The following is a 24,279-nucleotide window of genomic DNA, read 5'->3' on the forward strand; positions in this document are numbered from 1 at the left end:
ACCATAAAAATCTAAGAACCTTGGGCCTGATTTTCTCATTTAAAAAACATTAGTTTTGATAGTTTTTATTATTAGTTACAAAAGCAATTAATAGCTGATGAACAGTTACTGTTAATGATAACACATTATTATTATCATTCTTCTTCTTGTTTTGCATTTGTAACCCTCTTAACCATTTCAAAAACACTTTAATGTGTCTGTCCTTTTAGTTGTTCTTTATAACAATCCTGCCACACCTACTTCTTTTGGATCCCAGTTCTAATTCTTTTGGAGCCTAGTCTCTTGGTGCTCATAGAAAGTTGTGCTTTTATTTTGTCTTACTTTTTAAAAACTAAAAGACATATATCAAGCTGCTGTTACATGTGGTGCACTCTACCAAACATTGTGGAGACATTAAATGATTGAAAAAGTTTAGCCCTTGCTCTTAAAGAAGCTTGACAGGGGCAGCAGTTGTTGATGGATAATATAAGAGAGTGAGTCTCAGACAGTTTTGGGTGGGGGAATGCTGCACCTGGGCTAAGCATGGAACTCACCAGACTCAAGAATCCAGTTGATTGATGAGGTCCCAGCATTGTGGTAGATGTTAGCTCTGGGGACGTGGAAGCAATCTGGATGGAAGAGCCAGTTTTAAATTAAGTCCCAGCAGTGCTTTATCTTGTAAACACAAGCAGAGGGACAAAGAATTTATTTATTCTTCCTATGTCTCTTTTTTAAACAGGTATTCTTCTTTCTAGCTAAGCAACACAATGGAAAACACGTCGAAAACAAATAAAAAGGATATTCAAGACGGACCGCCAAAAGAAGTCAAATTGCCTATCAGTGAAGCACTTCTCGACTATCAGTAAGCTTAGATTATGAAATCCCAAAGTTCCCATACATAAGTGGCAATCATTGCTGCTAAGACTCATATGACTCCAATGGAAAATGAAGTGCTCAAAAGGTATCAAAGAAGCTGGACTGGAGGTGGATTGGAGACATAATTGCACTCGTGCTATGTGCATATTTTTAAAGTTTTTGCACGTTGACTACAAGCCAAGCAGTAGCTATGAAACAGCATTCATAAATGAGTTTTGGCTCCCTCCCTCCCTTCATTGTATTATTGGTCACTCCTCCACATATGCACAGCGGCTTGCAGGCTTACCTCTTCAAATACAGCAAAGAATAGTTAGTGTACATTTATAGAAGAGTAAAAGAGGACATTTCTTTATTTTTTTATTTCTAGACATTCCAATTTACATTATCCCCAAATGCCTGTAGATCAAATCCAAGTGATTTAGAGATAATTCTTTTTAATAAGAATATTTCTTAATGTCTCGGTCCCAGGAGATGGAGACAAAAGTAGGGGTGATACATATCCTGTGTTTATGTTTTATCCAACTTATGGAGAGGAAGCCCCTTGAGAGCTTTTGAACCTCAACTTTGGGCCCAGGGTAGGTTTTTTAATGTGTAACGCTTAGGGAGTGAGTGAACAAGTGTCAGTCTTTTTTCAAATAAGAATGTACTTCATGCATATTGAACAAGTATTTGAATGTTTACCAAATACAAGGCAAGTGCTGGGCACTGGAGGACACAGTGAACAGGGCCACATGGTCCCTGCCCTAACGAAGCATGGGAGATGGACATTAAATACCTAGTCCAGTCTTTTTTAAAAATTACACAACTCTAAACAAGATTCTATGAAAGAAAAGTGTAGGGTGCTGGGTAATGATATCACTGAAGGACTTGAAATAGATCAGGAAAAGCTTGTTTGAGGAAGCGATGTTGAGCTAATCTCTGAAAGAGGAACACGTGTTAAGGAGACATAGAGTGATGGACAGAAGATTTATGGAAAAGAGGCTGGGGTGAGGAAGAGCTTATCACAGTCTAGGAAGTGAGAAACGGCACAGTGAGGGAGAGAGGGCAGAGCAGACTCTGGGGGTTTAGGCAAGGGTCAGATAAGCAGACCCCTGTGAAACACTTGGGCTTTGGAAATGGGAAGCCATTTATTGGAGGGCAACAAGGTTGAGAGTCAGGAGTCCACGCTGCTGGTGACTAGGCCTTTGTTTAAGAGAATTGTTTTTAACAACATTCAGGCAAAATCCATCTCCTTCTTGCAAGACTCCAAATCTATTCATATGTTCTTTTTAGAAGATAGTGAGTGAAAGGGTCAGAACACTGAGAGAGAAAAATCCATGGGAAGGGACTTTTAATGAAGTTCCCTTTATTTTCTAGATAACAATTAAGTGATGACCAGATTGTACCTGCACTCATTTCTCAGCATAACTGAAAACTTCGCTCATCTTTTCTTAGCAGAGGTGGATGAAAAGTCCAGCTCTGTGATTTCAATCTGGTCTCTAATCTGCTGCCACGGCTCACAGTGATGACATCCAATTACAGCTCCTTCTCTCTCTTCTGGGTCAACCAGAGGGCAGTCTTTCTCCTCTTTAGCAGAGGTCTACAAAGAGGCACACGTTTAAAAATTCTCATGATCTAGTGAGAGACACAAGTTGAACATTCCCATGCTTTTGTTCTCTTTCCTTTGTTAAAACTAAATAAATAATCTCATGGACTGGAATAGCCTAGGCCTTACTGTGCTCTTCTGGTGACGCTTTACTCATTCCGTGTGTTCCAAGGTGACAGGACTTTTGTCACATGACAAATAGCCAGGACACCTCCCTCCACCATCTAAGGAAGGATTATCCAAGGGTGCCCTGGCAGCATCTTATATTTTCTCTTATACAATCTCAGCTCCTGACAAAGAGCTGAGGGCACACAGTAGGTAGTCAATTCCAAACAGTTAACTTTAAAAAAAATCTATCTCAAGAAAATAAAGTCATGAACCTATATGGTTGTTTGCGAAAAGCTGAGACTGCCAATGTTGAACCTATAAAGTGATCATCTCTTAGTCTCCCCCACCCCTTACCCTCAGGGATTACGCTCCAAGACTCCCAGTGGATGCCTGAAATCACAGTACCGAGCCCTTGATATACTATGTTTTTTCCTTTACATATATACCTATGATAAAGTATAATTTATAAATTAGGCACAGCAAGAGATTAACAATAATAAGTAATAATACAATAGAACAATTATAACAATATACTGTATTAAAAGTTATGTGAATGTGGTCTTTCTCTCCCTCTCTCAAAATATCTTATTACATAATGCTAAATCTATAAAGTGATCATCTCTAGGTAATGGTGGTTTTTATTTTTTCCTTTATACTTATTCCCCCCAAACCCAGTTTTCTACAATGAGTATGGACATAGATACAGAAATAGGTGTGGATATAGTTGTGGGTTTAAAAAGTAGATAAAATTATAGATTCTTTTTTGGAATCCAAATTTGTTTTCTTTCTCAGAATTTTCAATGAAATTGCATGGAAGAAGGAAGTTGACACATTACTATGTTGATGCAAATACTCAATAAACAACCTGTAATAAAAATAGAAAAGAGTTTTATTCAAGCCAAACTGAGGACTATAGCCCAGGAGACACAGATTCAAGAAGCACTTGAATTGTGTTCCACTGACTATGAAATGGGGAAGCTAATATAGGCAAAAAACCACAGTTACACATTGTTTGTCAAGAATTAGGATTGGAGCTGGCAAGAAGTAAGGGTGCTTGTTAAGCAAGGATTGGTTGGGGTCCAAAATCATCACATAGTTATAAGGGGAGACCTTGAGACCATAAGGTTGCAGCTGGCAGCTGCTGGCAGATATTGTTTTGAAAACGTCTGGTGGTGTCTTTGAGTTTGATACAGTTCAGAAAATTCAGGTTGTCAGTGATGCAGGAATGTATGTGAAACCACATCCACAATGACCACCCAACTCCGTTTTGAATGCCTGAACCACGGTTACTCCATTTTGATTTTTAGATGCATTCTTTTCTGTCATGGTTAAAGCAGATGTACAATGCATATTTGACAGGCCACAGGCTGTTCTAGTTAGCATAAAGTTCAAGCCAAATCATGTATAAGCCAGGATGACTTCCCCATACCTCAATATGTGAACATTTCTTCCATCAACTAACATTTTAATAATGAGGGAAGGGGCAAGGTGACACATTGCATTACTATTAATTTCATATCGCTGTTCTTTAGAACAGTGTGACACCCTTTTCAAAGCACTTTATTGTATATTACCTCATTGGTTTATCATCCCATTTGCGTCAGCATTTAGTGTGACGTGTGGGTTACTAGGACACTGAATAGATAAGGGAGATGTGAAAAGGAAAAATTATATGGAGAACAAAGAGCCTCGAATCCCCACAATGGCTAATGGTGTGGAGCTCTGAGGCTCAGCTTCATCTGCTTCCTGGTAAATCCATCTCTGAGGCCTGAGGAGGCTGAAGTGAATTCCAAAGGGAGGCTAGGTGAAGTTACACCTGCAACTACCATATGCTCCAGAGGGGGCCTGATGAAGCAGCCAAAACCTTTAGGGCCTCTCAGAATCCACCCCACCCCCAGGCTTGCTGATGCCACTCAGACCTTTCTGAACTGCTCCCTGCAGAAGAAACACAAGACAAAGCCGTAGGTTGCTTGCTTCTAACTTCTCAGAGGGTAAAGGGTGATGGGCTGAGTGTAGGGTTGCCAGACCTAGCAAATAAAAATACAGGATGCCCAATTTAATTTGAATTTTGGATAAACAACAAGTGATTTTTTAGTATAAGTGTGTCCCCTGCAGAGGCTGGGCCTGAGACTGGATGCAGTCTCCAGCCCGGTCTTTGCACACTTGGTCAACCATCACCAAGGCAGGCTCTCGGCTGAAGCCAGGGAGTCAGTCTGTGAACCAGCCTGTTCAAAGATTCAGTTTCAACCAGTGGAGACCACACACTTGTGATTCATTTATCTGCTTCCCCCAACCCATGCAGAAAATTAGGATCACCATATTTATAATTACAGAAATTATGTAAGTAATTAGCATGCATTTGCATAGGCTCTTTTCAGATAATTTTCATTTATAACATTTTTATTTTTCCCCTTAAAACTGGGAGGTAGAGAAGGCATTCTTCCTTCAAATCTGTACACATCTAAGCTTTATTCAGGTAAGAAATAAAAGATGGTTTATCCTTACCTATAGTCTTATTTCTTACCGTTGTTGGAGATCACCCTATCTTTAGAGGTCCCTTCCATTTACTAGCCTTCTCATACCTGGTCATTTCCCCCACAGCATTTATCACAGTGTGTAAGTAATATTTTCATGTGTTTTTTTCTTTAATGGTTAGTAAAACGTAAGCTCTTTGAGGGCAAGGGCCATAAAGATCTTGTTTGTCATTATCTCTAAACTGCCTAAAACAATGCTGGTCAAAGTGAGAGAGTGGCATGGACATATATACACTACCAAACGTAAAATATATAGCTAGTGGGAAGCAGCCACATACCACAGGGAGATCAGCTCGGTGGTTTGTGACCACCTAGAGGGGTGGGATAGGGAGGGTGGGAGGGAGGGAGATGCAAGAGGGAAGAGATATGGGGACATATGTATATGTATAACTGATTCACTTTGTTATAAAGCAGAAACTAACACACCATTGTAAAGCAATTATACTCCAATAAAGATGTTAAAAAACAAAACAAAACAAAACAATGCTGGGCACATAGCAGCTGCTCGTTAGACCTACGGTGTGTGTCTGATGCGTGAAAGGGAACTCGGATCAACTGCAGAATTTTGGAACCAAGAAGGAACCACAGAGTTCATCTCCTTTAATTCTCTTAGTTACAGAAGAATAAACCAAGGCCTAGAATGGTTGAGTCCTTAGGTGGAGAGCCAGGCCTAAAACCCAAGTTTCATAGTATCCAAACAGAACTTTTTGCCACTAAAGGACTTGCTCACTTTTTTTTTATGTTTTGTTTTTTCTTCATTTGGAAAGAAGGAGCCTTATTTTTCTCTCTACTAAGTTTACAATATCACGAATATAAATATTTTGGGGGAAGGACTGAGGATGTAAGATTCAAATTCAACTGAAATTTGCTAAGCACTTACTCTATACTAGAAACATTCACATATGATTTCTTATTTTAATCCTTATAAAAATACATAAAGCTGGGTATTGTTATCTCTCCCTTGATGGCTTGGAAATTGAGGTTCAGAGAATTGACTTGTCTGAGGTCATGCAGGTAAGAAGTGATAGGGACAAGATCGAAAACCAGAGTTTCTCATTCTTTAACCACTCCTCTGTTCACTGTACCACAGAAGTGCTATATTTTTGTTTTGTTTTTTTAATTGAGGCAAGGGGTTTACATGGAGCTATTTCTGTTCCTTTATTTCGGTCTCAGATTTAAAGTTGTAAGATTTATTAGGTAATAGAGATACACTTAACACTTCAAACAGCTATCAATTGCCTATACCAAAGTCTTTCTGTACTTTTCTTTCTTTCATACCTAACAGACATTCAACAAATACTTGTTGGGTGTTAAAGAAATGTATTTGTGTCAAGAAAGAAGCTTTGAAAAAAAAAAGAAAGAAAGAAGCTTTTACTATTTATAGAAGAGATGGTATACTAATGAACTTGAACCTGTAGGTCAGCCTGGTTTACCTTACTGTTTCAAGAAGCTGTGCTTGCCCCTGTAAATTCTTTGTTTTGTCATTTTTATATGAATGTTTTTGGAATTCTAGAAAACATGTTTTCTGGATGCCCTTTCCCTTTAAGCTGAATTATTTATAATGAGAAAGTATAAAAATTATAACTATGAAATACAAATGGGGATTTTTTTTAAAACTTGAAGTTATCTCTCTAATACATATTTTAGTGAGTAAAATATACTCAGAACCACAAAATCACTTAAGATTCTTATCCCTAAATGGGTCTTTATAATATGTTTAATACTTTATTTCAATTCAAATTAATTTAGATTAATTTTTAAATTTTATCTCATTAGTTTTTCCTAAGGCAAATAATCGTAATACAGCTTGTCTTTATTATCAGCTGTCAAATAAAGGAAAATGCGGTAGAACGATTCATGGCTCAAATGAAGAAAATTAGAGAAAAGAACCAAAAGTATCATGAAAGAGTGAGTATAAAATTTAAAGCCAATACCTAGTCATTAAACATTTACACAAATGCTTTAAAAAATTGTGAGTTATGATGAAATGAACTCTAGGAAATTATCTTCTTTAGTGCTTGGAGTTGATAAATTTACACTATATTTAAATATTTTTGTACATGGGAGACAAGAGGATACTGCTGTTCTTATTAATTATAATGTCAAAGGAAGTCAGCTTGAATTGTGTTATTTAGATCATGCGGACACTGAATCTTATGTTGAAAATTTTAAAGCTCTGCAACCACATTTATCTTTTAATTTCTTATTTAACCGAACTATAAAACATTGGTTCTCTATTTTAAATTTCTGTATCTGTTTTCCTTTAGATTTTCAGAGTGTGTGCATATGTAAATATTATCTGAAAAGTACAATCTCGGTTGTTAAAATGACTAATTTATTGTTTAAGTGATTTATTTTTATGAAATTAGAATAAAACGACTATCAGAGGGGTGCTGTATATGACTGTCAGGACCAACAGAAACAAAGTTGGGAAGCAGTAAATGATAATGCATACAACTTAGCCCTTAAGGGGTCTCATGAGTGAGGAAATACTGAGGGTGTCTGCTATTAAAACATTTATTTTATATGTACCCTGAAATTTCCACACCTGTTTTGTCTTTTGTCTAAAAAGACTATCTACAAATTTTAACAGAATTTGGGTCAGAGATCTAAATTTGCATCCTGACTGTACAACTTACTGCTGATGTCATTTTGGCCAAACTGGTGTAAGCCTCAATTTCCCCCTTGTAAAATGAGGATTCCTGTCTTCCTTATAGGGTGAATTTGTTCATTTGTTCAGCAAATATGTATTGGGCAAGACAAGCCCTGATGGTGATATAACTGTGACCCTGACATTGTCATGATTCTGAAGAATCAGTCACTTGCAATAGGACCTAAGAAACTGAAGTCTGTGGATGAGAGTGGAAAGGGGAAGTCTGGCTTAGGCACTTGGAGGCAGGTTCCACATGATGTGATTCCAGAGCACATGAGAGTGAGCCGCCATCAAGGGGCCAATGCACATCCCCTAGTGGTCAGCATGGGAACTCCCAGGCCAGCTTTGGGATTTCCATTTGGTTGTGGAAAGGACAACAGATCAGGACTGAGGAATCACTTTCCCATAACCCATCAGCTGGAGCCAGAAACAAAGTTCTTGTTTCCATGAGGATTAGCTCAAGAATGCGATAGGTCTAAGTCTGCTCTTGGAGTCATTAGTGGACCCAGCAGTGAGGAGCATGGTAATGCAGACTCTAGCTCAACTGTATGTATCTATTTCTTTCCATTTATGCTGCTATTGCCACAGTTTAAGCCACCATCATCTCTTACCCATCCTTCCTCTAACCAGTACATTTTCCACAGTGCAACCAGAATTACCCTTGGAATACGGTAAACTTTTCAGTGCTTAAAACCCTGCAGTGGCTTCCTACTGCACAGAAAGTAAAATCCATAGTCCTTCCTAAAGTCTTCAAGGCCCTGCAAAAGCTGACCTCTGCTCACCTCTCCAATCTTGTCTCCAGCCGCCCCACCCTTTGCTTACCCCTGCTTCTTTTAAATATTAGAAAACCCAATCTTTTTCTTACTATGGTACCTTTACAACAAAAAGGCTGTTTCCTCTTCCCGAAATGCTCTTCTCTTGGCTAGCTCCTTTTCATTCCCCCCATCTGAGCTAGGATGTTGTGTAAAAAATATTTCTCCATTATTCAGTTGAAAGCCCTTTAGGCAGCAGCAATCCAGTCTTATCTTTGTTTCTCCAGAAAGGCCCAGCATGAGTATATGTTCAATAAATATTTGTTGAGTTAATTCACACAAACACCAGTGGGAGGAAAAAAATTTGAGGTCACAGATATTTAAATTGCTAAGCTAAACATGACTCATTAGCAAGATATATTTTTCTCTTCAGTTATGTCGAAATCAGAAATGCCCCGCTTCCTTCCTACCCATCATCTCTTCCTATGTGTTTAGTTCTGTTTAGATGATTACCTCACTTATTATCTTTCTTTCTCTGTTTGCATTCATTGCTCCACTACATCATTAGGTATTTCATAGTTCAGTGTGTCCACATCCTTACTTCCCAACACATACTTTCACTCCTGCTATTCCCCTACAACAGCTCTAACAAAAGCTGTCAATGACCAGTTAGCCAGGTTCAATGGACTCTTTGTAGTCCTTTCTTTACCCCTCACTCCTTCAGCAGTCACTCCTGTCATCTTGAAACTCTTTTTCCTTTGGGTTCCAGGATATCACTCTTAAATTTCCTTCTACTTCTCTGACCATTTCTTGGTTTTCATTGTTTTTTTTCCTAGAACCACCCTTTAATTAGGGTATTTATCAAGGTTCTGATCTCAATCCTCCTCTTTCACTCTAAGCTCTCTCTGGATCGTCTTATTTAACATCATGGCTTCGAATGCCATCTTCATGGTGATACTTCTCATATGTATATGTGACAGAATTCATAATCCTATTGAAAGGGTTCCCAACCCAATTCCAACTTGTATGTGTGGAGGCTTCCTCTCACCAGCAAGCGAATCTCAGACACAAACAGGGTGTCTGAGAGTTCAGCTAAATTCTGACACTACCTACCAGGAGATAGAATCAGATTCCACAGGTAAAGGGCTCAGTCCCACAAGACTACCCTCCACTTCAGACGCCAGCTGCAAGTCCAGGTTGTTATTTGTGCTTCTGACCGACTGGCTATAAATCAGAGGCTTGCACAACCCCCTCCTCAGGTTCAATTAATTTGCTAGAATGGCTCACAGAACTCAGGAAAACCCATTTACTCACTAGATTACTGATTTATCATAAAAAGGATATTAAAGGATATGAATCAAAATCAACAGCCAGATGAAGAGATACATAGAGCAAAGTCCTGAACAAAGGAGCTTCTGTCCTTATGAAGCTTGGGGCCTAGCACGGTGGCACATGGAAGCTCTCTCAAAAAGGACCAAAAGACGCTCCTTTTTCCGGTTTTAATGGAGGCTTCATTACATAATCATGATTGACTAAATCATTGGCCAATAGCGGCTGACTCAACCTCAAGTCCCTCTCCCTTCCCCGGAAATCAGGGGGAGGGAATGGAAGTTCCAACCCTCTAATAACTTGGTTGGTTCTCCTGGCAACCAGGCCCCTTCCCTCTCTCCTCACCTGTGGGATTCAAAAGTCACTTTCATTAATATAAACCCAATTGTGATGGCAGAAATTCCAAGGGTTTTGGGCACTGTGGACCAGGAACTATGGGTGAAAACCAAATATAGCTAAGAAATATGTTTTAGTCATCTGAATGACCAAATAAATATATTTTTATAGATTACAATATCACAACTATACACTAAAAAAAAAAAAATGTAAAAACTGGTGAAATACAAATAAAGTCTCTAGTTCAGTTAATAACATTGTACCAATGTCAATTTCCTGGTTTTGATACTGTGCTATCATTAGATAAGATGTCATCATTGGGGAAAACTGGGTGAATAGTAGATGGGAACTGTGTGTCCTATTTTGGCAACTTCTATTCTTGTTCTTGTGAGTCTTAAAAAGTTTTAAAAAAAGGCTATGAGATGGTCTTATAAAACAAAACAAAATTAATCCTTTCTTTGTAGCTTAATTACTAAATTTCCTTTCTTCTATTTTATAATATGATAATTATTCTTACCTCAAATAATAAATGTACTTCACTTCGTAAGATAAATGTCATTTTTTAGCATATTGGTGGATATATTTAAATAAATTTTATTTTGGTATGTAGCCCAAAATAATTTTTCAGACATAGTGAATTTTATAACATTGTCAGACACATTTCCTTTCTATTTGAAATTCATACAGGATTTGGGAAGTTTAATATAGATGTTATTAAATTTATATATATGCCCTATACATGCATGTGGCCTTTTAGATTCCCAGGAATATGTCAGAGCTTTCAAAGCTCTCTATGGACATCTCATCTGCAGCTTTCTTTTAAAGTTTTTTTGTCAGCTTGTTGTTTACCTCAACTTTTATTACCGCCTCAGGGAGCTGTAATGTTCAACAATTGTTGATTGTTTTTGAAAAACATCTGCCTCTGATTGTTTTTGACCAACATCAATCTGGGAAAAGGCTGGTCACACATTGGGTAAGCTCTGACTCAGGTCAAATAAAGACAAGGTTTCCGAGTGGGATTTTCCAGGGAATTACCAGATAGGTTAAATAATGACTGTTATTTGGGAATTGGGCTTTGGAAGAGTTCTGTTCCCCTCACTTCTCTCCATGACCCTCAACCCCAGGCTGCTAAGTTGCTGGTTTTTACCATAACTGTGGGGCTTTTGGTTTTTAGAGCAAGTTAAAATGCCACAAAGCTCACTGTCCTTACAAAGATTCAACCATTTTTCTTGAATAAACACTCCCTGGAAGTTACTGCAAAGCCTTTAATTTCAAGAGTCCTGAAAAGTTGATTTTGACAATTTTTGCCAATTTTTTCTCATTGCTTTTATGAAGGAGAGGATTTTCAAAAGTCTTACTCCACCATTCCTGCTTACATCACGCCCAATAAGATTCTACACAGAAGTAAAGAGATTCAGTTTTCAGATGTATCATATTATGAACCCTTCGGTACTAAAAATTCTTCAGAGACAGAATTATGATACTTTAGAATATTACAAACAAAAGATAAGAGAAGTTAAACCACCAAATTTTGAATATCATATCTTTTTAACCTTTATTTCCATTTTTTTTTAATCACTCAAAGCCTGTCCAGTCCCAGTCTTTTTTTTTTTTTTGCCTGTATTTCTCAATACTGAGCGTCATCATAAAGTTAATTGTCTGTTGTTTTCTTTCAGCTTATTAAAGTTTTAAATTAAAATTCTAATGCACTGAAATGGCAATAATGTCACACAGCCTGTGGAATCACTTAAAGAGCACTAAGGTTACATAATCCTGTCCAGGGAGTTTATTAAACTAGAAATCAAAATTTTCAGCCCTCAACTTTAAAGTTTGTTGGATTAAGTATTAAAGAATTGAGTTTTAGTAGGCCGTAGCACTATCAATAAATCACAGATATTTGGATTACCTGAAAGAAGTTTGCTACCCGAACTGTGGGTTGTGGGCCAGCAGGCTTGGCATCACCTGGAACTTATCAGAAGTGCAGAATTGCAGGCTTCATACCAAACTTACTGAACCAGAATCTGCATTTTAACAAGGTCCCCAAGTGTTGGGTATACACATTGAAGTCTGAGAAGCACTGGCCCAGAGAATCAAATTTGAGAAAGAAAATACTCTTACAGTAGAGTATCCATGTAGGTTAAGAGGATAAAAGACATGAATATCAGAAATAAAATATAATGTTGAAAAAGCTATAGTAAAGAGAATGTTAAATTATAGGAAAAATAATTTTTAAAAGAAGTATTAGAATATTTTAAGTATATGCATTTTATTAGGTTTAAGAAATTGAAGGAGAGACACCAGGGAAGTGAGGATTAAAACTTAAAGGGAGGCTAAGAAAATTACAGGGAAAAGGTATTAAGTTCACACACAGTAAAATATCTCTACATATACATAATAAGCTAGCAAGGGCAAGAATAAAATCTAAGTTGATTAAATAAGAAACTTGGAAACATAGGTGGGATATTCACAAAAGGAACACAGTCCATACTTCAGGTGTGGAGTATTGAAATAGTAACCATCACACCAGAATAAGAGAATTAGGGTCATTTGTGAGAAAAACAAAGAATAGTGTAAATTCCACAAGAGCAGTACTTTTGTCTATTTTGTTCACTGATATATTCCTAGTGTCTAGAAGACTACCTGGCATATGGTAGATGCCCCATAAATATTGACTAAATGAACGATGTTGCCTAGAAAAGAAAGGTGTTTGTGGGAGTTGAAGAAACTGACCTCTGAAATCTAATTTTAATGTTCACCAATCCTATGATAGGGTGATAGACTGGCAGATTAATAACGCAGGTTTTAATATGTAACTTTCTCTTCAATGATTACTGTATTGATGGGTTTAATTTTGAGTCTTCCATCTTCCATATGCTCTTTAGAGATATTATTTAATAACTTATTTCATTAAATATCTCTCATTTTGCAAACTTCAATGTGTAACTCTATTTGAGGGAAATCAATGGAAATACTTCAACAGATGTAATTAACAACTGTTGATATTCATGACAGAATAAACGCTTAAAGGATGAACAGATTTGGCACATAAGGAACCTACTAAAGGAACTGAGTGAAGAGAAGTCAGAGGGATTAGCAGTTGTAACAAGAGAGGAAGTTGAAAAAGCAATGAAGGAAAAATGGAAGTTTGTAAGAGACCAGGAACAAAACTTGAAAGGTGATTTAGAAACTTAGAAAATTATCATAAGGCTGTATCAAGTTATTTCTTGAATGTATTAATGCTTTTGTCTCCTAATATGTTCAAAAGGCTGTGAACACATTTCAAATGACATCATCACCACAACCACAAACACATATAAGTAAGTGGACGAGAGAGGGAAATAAAATGGGCAGAGATACTGAAGCCAAGTGAGGAGGAGGAGTAAGGGCAGTGATCAAAAACAAAGACAGAAGAAACCCCTCTGACCCTTAACACCAGACAGTATCCTGTTAGGTACCACCCTGAACTCCCTGCAATGGGGATCTGGTTTTTTTTTTTTGAGAAATTCTCTTGTTTCATGTCTTCACAGGCTTCAGCCCCAGTTAAGACTTGGGAATGGTAAGGTGAGTGTAACCATGAGGCTTCCTCCCTACCCCCAATATCTCTAAGGGAGCTAAGCCCCCTCTTTAGATGGGGAAAGAGGGATTAGAATTGGAAAAGGGGAAGTTTATAGGACATGGATAGAAATGATGCTAGTACAGAAGATGAAGGACCCAGGACATAGTCTTGTCATGGGCTCAGGAAGTACCAGGCTTCTGAGGGTAAGTCACACACAGTTTTGACACATGCATTAAAAAAATAAATAAATAAAAATAATCCTATCCCTTCATCATAAACTTGCTGCTCAGATTTTGAAAACTTTTGCCAGAACCTCTATAAATACCATCTCAGCTAGGAAGCTGGAAAACAAGGGAGAGACTTGAGTGCTCTCAGGAAGCAGTATTAGAATCTGAGAGGCGAAAAAAGGGACTAGATTTTCTTGAGGTTCCCCAAGCATTTTAGAGAGCCTCCTTACCCAAGCTCTTGGCTCAGAGCAGGCATTCCATTTGTAGATATTTGTTATTTTGAAAGAAATAGTTACCAACACCAAAGGTCAATCAGCAAATTTCATTTTTAGGGGGTCTCTAAAACTTTCCCATAAGCCTCCTCCTGCCAAGTCCCTGTGTGGGCAACAGTGACGTCATGAGGTGGTAGATGTATTTTCTGGTTGGGCTCCTGTCTAGGAGAGTTCTGCGTATGTTCGGAAGGAATGCTTTAAGAAGTCACACCCTTGAGATGGGTGTGAGACCAAAGCAGATACTTAGATGTGCTCACTAAACTGCCTTCAAAGGGAATGGGCCCGGTTAGTTAAGGTGTGCCTGTCTGTGGTTTGGGCTGAGTGCTGGGGTATGTGTGTCATACAAGACTGGGGACATGCTGGGTGACTAAGAGCAGGAGGGCTGGGCATGTGCAGTGGTCCAAGGAAGAAAGAAGCCCACAGATGCTGAGGAAGAGAGGGAAAGAGAGAACAGATGTGTCTACAAAGGATCTCTGAGGCAGTGACATTTTGTACCAGGTAGTCCATCACTTTCAACTCAATTTGGCTCGTGGAGCACCAGCTGGAGCTTCAGCTGGCCGCCTGTGATAGTGCAGAACCTCAGGCCCCCACCTGGACCCGCTGAATCAGAACCTGCGTTTGGACGAGATCCTAGGGGAGTCCTGTGCACAGTAAAGTTTGAGAAGCGCTGACAAAACTCCCTTCTCCCAATGTTTAGTTAGGTCTCTTGCAGTTGCAAGGATAAAAATCCAATCCAAACCAGTCCAAGCATAAAGAAGATGTTAATTTTTTCATGTAACCAAACAGAAAAGGCAGGGTGCTACTGACCTGGACCCAGAGCCTCACATGCTGTCAGGTTTCAGCGTTTATGTAAAATTTCCCTCTCTTGCTCCCCCTCTCTCCCCCTTCATCACCCTCCCTCTTTTATCCCCACCTCCTCCCCCTCCACCCCCTGCCCCTCTTACCTGTCTTCTCTCTCTGCCTTCCCCCTGAAAGTTGGCTCCTTTTTCTGAGAATGTTCTCCCCGTGAGCCTGGAATTCTGACCAGAGACACCTCTGAACTTACATCCTTATAACCTCAAAGTGGAGACAAAAGAGACATGTTTTCCACCAGTGAAGATATTTCTAGGGAAGGACTCCGAGCATTTGCCTAGCTTGGGGCACCTGCCCAGCCCTGGACCAATCCCTAAAACTAGGAGAAGGGGTGACTGTAATCGGTCTACTTATATGGCAAGGGACAGGAGACATGTGTTACTAGAAGGGAAGGGAGAGAGGGGTTCTGGGAAAGTAGATCAACAGCCACTACACCCCCCTCTCTTTCAAAAGCTTCAGTGACATCCATCAACCCTCCCCACAAAGACTGAACATGGTGCAGGGCTGAGACAGAAGCAGTCTGCCCACATCGGAGGACAGCTGATCACTGGGGTGCAGTGTTCTTAATTGTTTAATGATAATAACAAGTACCATTTGTTAAGGGAGTTTAAAATATATTATCTTATATTCTTAATATATTAAGTATATATTAAAATATATATATAAAAAATATATTATTATCATGTCTTGGAAAAAGACATGTCTGGAGTCCTTCCGGACCTTTGGACTGAAGAACATTTCTCTGGCCTGAATGGAATGCTTCAGTCATAAACATCTATTGAGCACCAACTAATTGCCAGACTCTGTGCTAAGTGCTGGGTTGACAGAGATGAATAAGATGTGGTCTTGCCCTCAGGGGCTCTCAAACAAGATGGTGCATGGTAGTGAGCCAAACAGCCATTCAGTTCATTGGACCTGGCTTTTTGTAATGTTGCCTTTTCCAGAATATTCAGCAGCATGATACTCAGCCTAAAGATTGAGTAAAATATCATGTGTAGTAAGTACACCAGGGCAAACTGAAAGTTTATATGGTTGAGACGGCTCCATATTTGTACATACTTAACTGGGGAACTTATCTTTCACTCTGAAGTCTTACTGTGTGGGGTTAGGGGAAGGCAGGTTATTATGACGATCATATGCTATCATTTCACACAAGGGAAGCGCAAACAATTGAACTTTAAATGATGGAATCAAACAACTTACCTACAAAAAATGGTCGCCAAGTACTGTGGAAGGATGTTAAGTTGAAATCACTTTGCCCAGACACATAATGACCAGAAAAATGACAATTTACTAATAAAAAGTATATGCGACATAATATATTGTACAAAACAGGACACTTACCAAGCTATCACAGGCATAATTTAAACTTGTGGGTCCCTAGGCATATAGGTTGATTGCATATTACAGCTCTCAATCACAGCCCCAAACCACACAACTACTTTATAATTGGAAGTTTAATTTTACTTAGATTTTGAATCATGAGGGATAGATAAACAATAGCTTGAATAGTTTAGATTTCCCTAAATTATAGATATAAAATAGTATTTATGAGTTGATATTTTCATATCAGACCTTAACTTCACAAAAACAGATTGCAACATATAATGGTTGCAAGGACAATAGAAATGACACAAAGTCTTGATTTTTCTTTCAACAGATATGCGCATCCAAATAAATAATGCTGAGAAACTATTTCTTGAGAAACTCACTGAGAAAGAATATTGGGAGGAGTACAAGAATGTAGGGAGTGAACAACATGCTAAACTCATTACCTCCTTACAGAATGACATCAACAGAGTTAAAGAGAATGCTGAGAAAATGTCAGGTCAGTTGCAAGAAAGCTGGTTCAGAGTCAATAAAAAAATCTTTCAGGGGCAGACATTTGGTGGAAGAAAGAAACGGGTACCGCCTGAATCATCCGTTACTCTCAGCTGTCAGCAAAAGCACTATGAGCCTAAGGATTAGGTGGAGGGAGGAAGTAAAGAAACTATCCCAGGACCACCTATGAAACTGAGAAGGGGAAGTAAAGGGATGGGAGTGTGTGCCTATGTGCGCATAGAAACCCTGCAACCGGCTTTGAGAAAGAAGCTTCATTCAGTGGGTGGTGTCTGCATGCTCTCACACCTGGGTCTGGGCCAATTCCACCAAGGTGGGAGGGTCCTGGGAAGGGGTTATATTAGAGAAGGAATTCACCTGAGGCAAGCTAAGGCAACCCACCCAGGCTGGACAACCAGAATCGTTATAGAAAAATGGCCAAGTAAATGCTACGTTGCAGTCGGGAAAGAAACTGGAGAGCAAACATGAGACAGGAAGTGAAGAGGGTATGGAGCAGGATGGCATCAGGCATAATGAATCTTACCAGGATCAGATCTGGGAGCCATGAGGCCAGCTGTCTGTCACTGAGGCATAGTGGCTTAAAAGAGCACCAGAGACTCAGAGACAAGAAAGTCCTAGGGCAGAACAAACAGGAGAAATCTGGCCTGAAAGAACACTGTGGGTGGATGGCAGTTCTGAGCCCAGCTGGTAATGGGTGCCCTGTTTTGTGGAAGGAGCGTTCATTCCGGGTCGTTCCCACTATCCCCTCTGAGGCTCTGTCCAGTCTGCTTCTAGACCAATTTTTATGTAAGTTTCTCAGCTCAGGGCCTCTGCACCACAGTGGTAGTGTAAATTTGGCCCCAAATCAGTCTGGACTTAGAGTTACAATTTTTCAAAAGGTTCTCCTCCCCAAAAGAAGAAAGTAAGAGTGATACCCTCCTACCCCTGTCAATCCCCCAGCCACTGAGATCCTTTCTCTAGATAAAAACACTATTACCAGTTCCTTATGTAACCTTTCAGAAAGAGTCCATGCATGTTTCAGTATGTACATATATGTCACAAGCAGCATGCCACAGATGCAATTTTTCACTTGCTCTTTCATGTAACAATATGGACATCCTTATAGATGAGTACATATTAATACTTCCTCATCCTCCCAATGGCTACTTTGTTTTGTTGTACCGCAATTTTTTAAAGTCCTCTACTCATAAGCATTTAGGTTGTTTCCCATCTTTTACTATTACAAATAATACTGCAGTGACTATCCTTACACAGTCTCATTTTACTGCGATGAATACCCTTGTATGTATGTAATTTCATTTATGTGTATCTCTAAAGGGAAATGGCTGGCCCAAACAGCCTGTTCATTTTTACACTGATAGGCATGGCCCTGCGTAGAGGTTGTACCAAGTGTACTCTGGCTGGTGGTGGTGAGGATGTCTGTTTTCCCACTTCTTCAACAACAGGGGATGTGATCCACCTCTTTGTTCTTTGCCAGTCTTATAGGTAGAAAATGGTATCTCATTGTAGCTTTAATTTCCATTTCTCTTACTATAAGCAACAGCGAATATCTTTTTATAAGTTCAAGAACCATATGAATTTCCTTTGTGTTCACATCTTTGCCCATTTTTCTATCGTGCTGTGGAGCTCTTTACATTTCAAGGAAATTAGCTCTTTAACTGTGATATAAGATGCAAATATTTTTCCCATTTGTCATTAGTCTTTTGTTTATGCAGTGTTTGTATGAGGAAATTTTACAGTTTTATAGTGCCCAATTTATCACTTTGATTTTATGATTTCTGACATTACAAATACATTCTCTAATATTTTCTTCTAGAATTTTTTATGGCTTCATTTTTATATTTAATCTCCGATTTTTTTGTGTGAGATAGGAAACCAACCTTATTTTTTGCCAGATGGCTTTCCAGTTGTCCCAACATCACCTATTAAATAAGCCATTTTTACCCTATGATCCAAAATGCTAACTTTATCATACTTTCATTTCCCATGTGTATTTGGATCTCTTTCTGTCTTTTCTATTCTGTTCCATGGATCTATGTATTTGTGCAACAATACCACACGTTAAAAATTGTTACCGTTCTAGTATGTTTAAAATTTTTTTAAGAATTTTTCCAGCATTCCTTTATTTTATGGTTTTTAAGTAGGAAGAATGATCTCATATAAACTTAACCCGTTATCCTTATTAGAAATTTGGATGATTTCTTTGAGCTGAAAATTTCATGCTATTGTATCCAACATTGGGGTGGGGGTAATAACATTTATATGCTGCTTGTTGAGCCTTGGTGTATAGCCAGTTTTAAGTGTCATGGGATAATGGCTGTTATGGGCTTATCTTATTTGCCAATAATTTTAGGCACTTCTCCTAACCATGCAGCAGCAATTCTGCCTGGGGATGATTAAAGCACCTTGGGCGCCACTAACTGGGCACAATGAATATGAGTAGAACTCCTAAATTAATTTATCTGAAGTCTTACTACCACCATCTCTTCTTTTCCTCTCATCTCTCTCCTTCTTCCATGACTTTTCTAGAATTCTCCTCCCACACCCATGATCATGGAGTTTGTGTTAGCTAGACTGCTTTAATTGCAAGGAACAAGTACTTTAGTAGAAAGGGGCTTTATTGTAAGTGAAACATGATATTAAAATGAAACTTTTTTAGTGTCAGTTTAAACCTGGTTGTCTATATAATGGATACCACATTTCGAAGTAAAGTGAGATATCGCCAGGCAGACTGCCAATACGATGAGGCAGAAAACTGGTGTCATACCTTCAACCACTGAATTCCAGTCTATAAAAGAAGTTGAGGAAGCCATGAAAAGACTGTTGGAAATAAGGGGACAGTTTTTGGAAAGAGCTCTTGGTGTGCTGTAAGTTGTACACAGTCCCCCAAAGGGGCAGGTGAAGGGTAATTCCTCCTTCATCTCAAATCAAGATGGAAGGTCTTTAAAGGAAATTCTTCAGATTGTTCAACATGTGTTCCCTGCAGTTTGGTGGGGGGGGTGCAGACATTGAGATCTAGTTTATGACTCATCCCTAAAAAAATCTATGGGATAAGTGGCTGACTAGGAAACTGTTCTAACATCAGAGCAAAGAAGAGGTAGGCAGCTGCTGCCCTGGGCTGGGCCTGTGTCTTAGTCCATTCAGGCCTCTATAACAAAGTACCATAGACTGGGTGTCTTACAAATGACAGAAATTTATTTCTCACAGTTCTGGAGGCTGGGAGGTCAAGATCAAGTCACTGACAGATTCGGTGCCCGGTGAGAGCTTGCTTCCTGGTTCATAGATGCCTTCTTTTTGCTGTAACCTCATGTAGTGAAAGGGCGAGGCAGCTCTCTGGGGTCTCTATCATAAGGGCACTAATTCCATGCATGAGGGTTCCACCCTCCTGACCTAATGACCACCCAAATACCAGTACACTGGGGATTAGGTTTCAATCTAAGAATCTGGGGGGGGGGGGTGTCACAGACTTTCAGCCTGTAGCAGCCTGCACTTCCAGAGTTTGTTGTGGCAAAGCGAGAAGGAGTGTTTCCTGTGGACCGGTTGTGAAAGAGAGCTGGTACGCAGTCATGTTAAATCTTGCCTGAGGGCTGATGAGAGGGGCCATGGTGCCCCCATAGAGAAAGAGGAGCCTGTCTATTTGGGAGGGAGGAGGAAACTGAGACCCAGAGGCCAAAGGAAGAGTCATTAGCCAACCTCCAAGGGCAGTATTTCCCCTGTATCAAGGGCATGCAGGTGAAATATAACTAGCAATGGGGGAGGCGGTCCTCTGGAGAACCTACAAAAACCACCCCCAAGAGAGGAGAATCAATCTTAAATGCTAACTAGACCCAGAAAATGGGACATCAGCTTGAGATAGTATCAGTCAAGTGAGTGCTTTCCTGTCCCTTTCCAGGATCCCCTTCAGCCCTGAGGGAGAAGGCATAGAAGTTCAAGTCAGAGGAAATGGTAGTAGGTTTAAGCTAGGAAGGGAACAGCCATAACTTTGAATGAAGCTTAAAATTTCGATTATTATAAAGACTAGACATATTAATTTCTGATTGGAAGATATTTTATTATCACAAAGGAACCAGAAAAGTCATAGAATTGCCATGTATCTTACTGAGAGAGAGCTACTAGCCTCACAGTATGAATTTTAAAGGCAAGAGAGAAAAATAAGGTTTCTTGATGTCCCATGATCATGTTTGTTGGATGTAACACTTGTATTGAAGAATGGGAGGACTGAAGAAGGAATAGAAACAGAAGGCCATCAGATCAGTGGTGGCTCTAGGGATGCTCCTCCCTACATTTGTCACTCATGGTCTGTGACTGTCCCTCTTGTGGCACCTCTGCTTTGCTCTTTGTGCCTGTCCCCATTCTCTTCTTGCTTCCCACAGACCAATTCTTGCAGTATTCTCCAGCCCAGATTCTGAAAAGAGCCGGTGTCATCACCTACCTAGTCAAAGGTGACCAAAGACCTTCGTCCATGCCTCCTCATGGGTCTTCAGTTGGCCCCAGCACAAACCATTCTTTGGTCAGCTGTCCAACCTATCTTATTCAGTAGCCACCCTGAGCCCTGGGGGCATGGGGAGGAAGCACCTGGAGCTGCTTCCCTGAACTTCTGCTAGAAGGAGGTGTCGGGATATTGGGTGTAGAAAACACAGTCACTGATATACCCAGGACAAGGCTCTTCCTCTCAATGAAAGGAAAGGGAACCTTAGATTAGGCTCAGGAACAGAGAAAGTATGGGGTTATTACAAATCATCAGATATTAGAGTCACAGAGAGATTTTACTTTTGTCCTTGACCAGGTGCATGGGACAGGGATCCTGAAAAGTTTCTTTGTACACTAACAGTGAGTTAAAAGACTTGGGTTCATGTCCACCTCTTTGAACGCTAGTTTCCTCGTCTGTCAACTGAGAGTACCTCAGAGATCTCCAAGAGAACTCACAGTCCCAGCACATGCTTTTCTATATCTTATCTCATCCAACTCTTACAAGTTCCTTTGAGTTGGATACCATTGTGCCCAGTTTAAAGATGAGGAAACAGAGGCCTGGAGAAGTTAATTGCCTTAACTAAACTCACAGATTTAGTAAGCAGTGGAAATGGGATTGGAACACAGGTGTGTTTCAGACCCAAACCCTTATGCTTCAAATAGCCCTCCCAGCTCTGTGATGCAGCGAGGTAGGGAGGGCTCTCTAACACGCACTCTGCCTGAAGAAACTGCTACATGGCCAGTGTTGCCACCTGCCCTTGCTTGGTTTTCTCCAGAGGGGGCTCAAAGGAAGCCACCGGCACAGTGAAGCTGTGTGACACCCGGAAGTGTGTGAAGAGTGACCAGACTCCCAAAAAGCCGTGGAGCGGAGCCAAAGCAGAGCCAGACACAACAAGGAAAAGAGAACAATGCAAAGCAAGCTTCAGCCTCTGAGAAGTGTGGTCAGCTTCTGAGAAGTGACCATATTAGACCGGGCATCTGAGCAGCCAGGAGTCTAAAGGCACAAAGTCATAATCTCCCAAGCTCCCATTTGCAGTGTTCCAAACTTTTCTGGGAAGGAGACTTACATATGCCCAGTTTCTTTGGCCATATTCACAAATGTGTGGTTAATAGTTGCTACCTGAAGCATCATCTGAATTTCAAAGGATAACAGTGAGATTTTCACATCCTCCCTTGTGCTAGCTACTCTGCTTTTAAGAAGAAAAACAGTCCATAGAGTTGTATATGGAATTTGGAACAGAGTTGGATGTTATTATCGCTTTTTCAGTATTAACATGAGGGAGAGCTACAACTTTACCCAGAGCATATTTGGTAATCTATTTTTTATGATTTATAGCAAATAATTAATATATAATGTTATCAAGCTCCAGTTTTTATGTTTTTTTCAGATGTTAAGAATGTAAAATCCATTATAGCTCAACTCCTGATGCATTGCCACTTTTAGATTGATTGTTGTATTTTGTGTGGTAGAAATTTTAAATAAATACCTGGCATTAGTCTAGTGGACTAGATCCTGAATTGAAAAAAAAAAAATCCATCAGAAATGAGATTGGAATGATTAAAACATTCAAGCAATTACTTTGAATGAGATTAAGAAAAATACAGGTTTTATATCTATCTATATATATAGATAAATATACACATACATACCTACATATACATACACATATACATATATATACATATCCATATATATATACACATATATATGTGTAGGTTGGAATAATGAAGATGTCCATTTTCTTATTCTCCAGATTTCAAGTTAGACTAGACCCAAAACCCAATGAACTCTTGTTTATAAACCTCAACCACTCTTGTTCCAGCTCTGTTAGAGGTAGAAACTGATGGTTCCCAGCCCCCTTTCTGGCCACTCCACAGCCTGGGAGAGCTCGCCCCTTCCCTCCTTTGACTCTCCCTTTCCCTCACCAAAGTTGCCATTGTTTGCTGCTTCTATCCTGGCACTGAAGGCTCAGATCACTGACCGCCAAAGACTTGCAGTTGGCCAAAGTTCATTTTCTTCAAAATATTTTTGATTATCTGTTGTGTTCCAGGGACTGTGGTAATAGAAAGATATGGAAGAGAAGTTTTTACACTCTGCTCAGAGTTTTCCTTGAATAGGGGAAGCAGTTATGCCAGTACAAAATACAAGGAGGGCTGAATTAACTCCTGCCTAGCTCCCTGCCCCGCTTTCCAGAGCCTTAGATTGGCTCTAAACTATGGAAAGATCAGACCTGCAGATCTCCTTCCCTGTAGCCTAAGATCCTCGAGAGTTCTTAGAGTTGACTTTGGTTGACTTGGTCTGTGGAGAAATTTTTCCCTTTGAAACAATGTCCTAAATGGCAGCTATGTTCCACAACACTCTCAGTACAATACTACTGTTTCATTATAGAATAAGTTAAATGGGTCTCTGTGGACCAGTCCAGAAATCTAGCAACCGTAATTGTCAACATCATTTGTATGGGAAGATACTTTCTGACTCCCAAGTAATTATGCTTCAAATGTTATAAATAAAACACATCTAATGGGGACACATAACATAGATGTTATCATAAAGCACAACTAACTTTGGCGATTCTTAGATTTGGAGGGTACACTGCCCTCCTGTTGCACACTGCTGACTACCTCACTGTATTCAGTCATTGCTCAGATGTTACCTCCTCAAAAAAGCTTTCTCTGATCACCCTATCTAAAACAGAGAATTTTAGTTTTTCTTCATCACACACCTCACAACCTGAAATATTATTCATTCGCTTCCCCACTAGGATGTACATGTCATAAGGGCAGGAGTTTTGTCTCTTATTTGGCAATATTCCCAGTGCCTTAAATAGTGTCATGCACATCAAAAGAACTTGATGATGATTTGCTGAATAAAAGAATGAACAAACTGGACTCATTTATCCAGCTTTATTTC

At 39.5% G+C, this 24,279-nt stretch overlaps 1 protein-coding gene across 1 annotated transcript in view; it reads left to right on the forward strand.

The window, feature by feature from the left end:
* The first annotated feature begins 745 nt into the window (after positions 1-745).
* The window catches only part of CCDC83 (coiled-coil domain containing 83), a 62,162-nt gene continuing 38,628 nt past the window's right edge, over positions 746-24,279 (forward strand). The window contains exons 1-4 of the mRNA XM_082342262.1: positions 746-841; positions 6,906-6,990; positions 13,165-13,327; positions 16,720-16,887. Coding sequence (XP_082198388.1) covers positions 747-841; positions 6,906-6,990; positions 13,165-13,327; positions 16,720-16,887 — 511 coding nt within the window. The 5' untranslated portion in view covers position 746. The remainder of the gene's footprint in view (positions 842-6,905; positions 6,991-13,164; positions 13,328-16,719; positions 16,888-24,279) is intronic.

This window comes from Balaenoptera borealis, assembly GCF_965194805.1.
Source record: "Balaenoptera borealis genome assembly, chromosome: 11".
NCBI classification, from domain to species: Eukaryota; Metazoa; Chordata; class Mammalia; order Artiodactyla; family Balaenopteridae; genus Balaenoptera; species Balaenoptera borealis.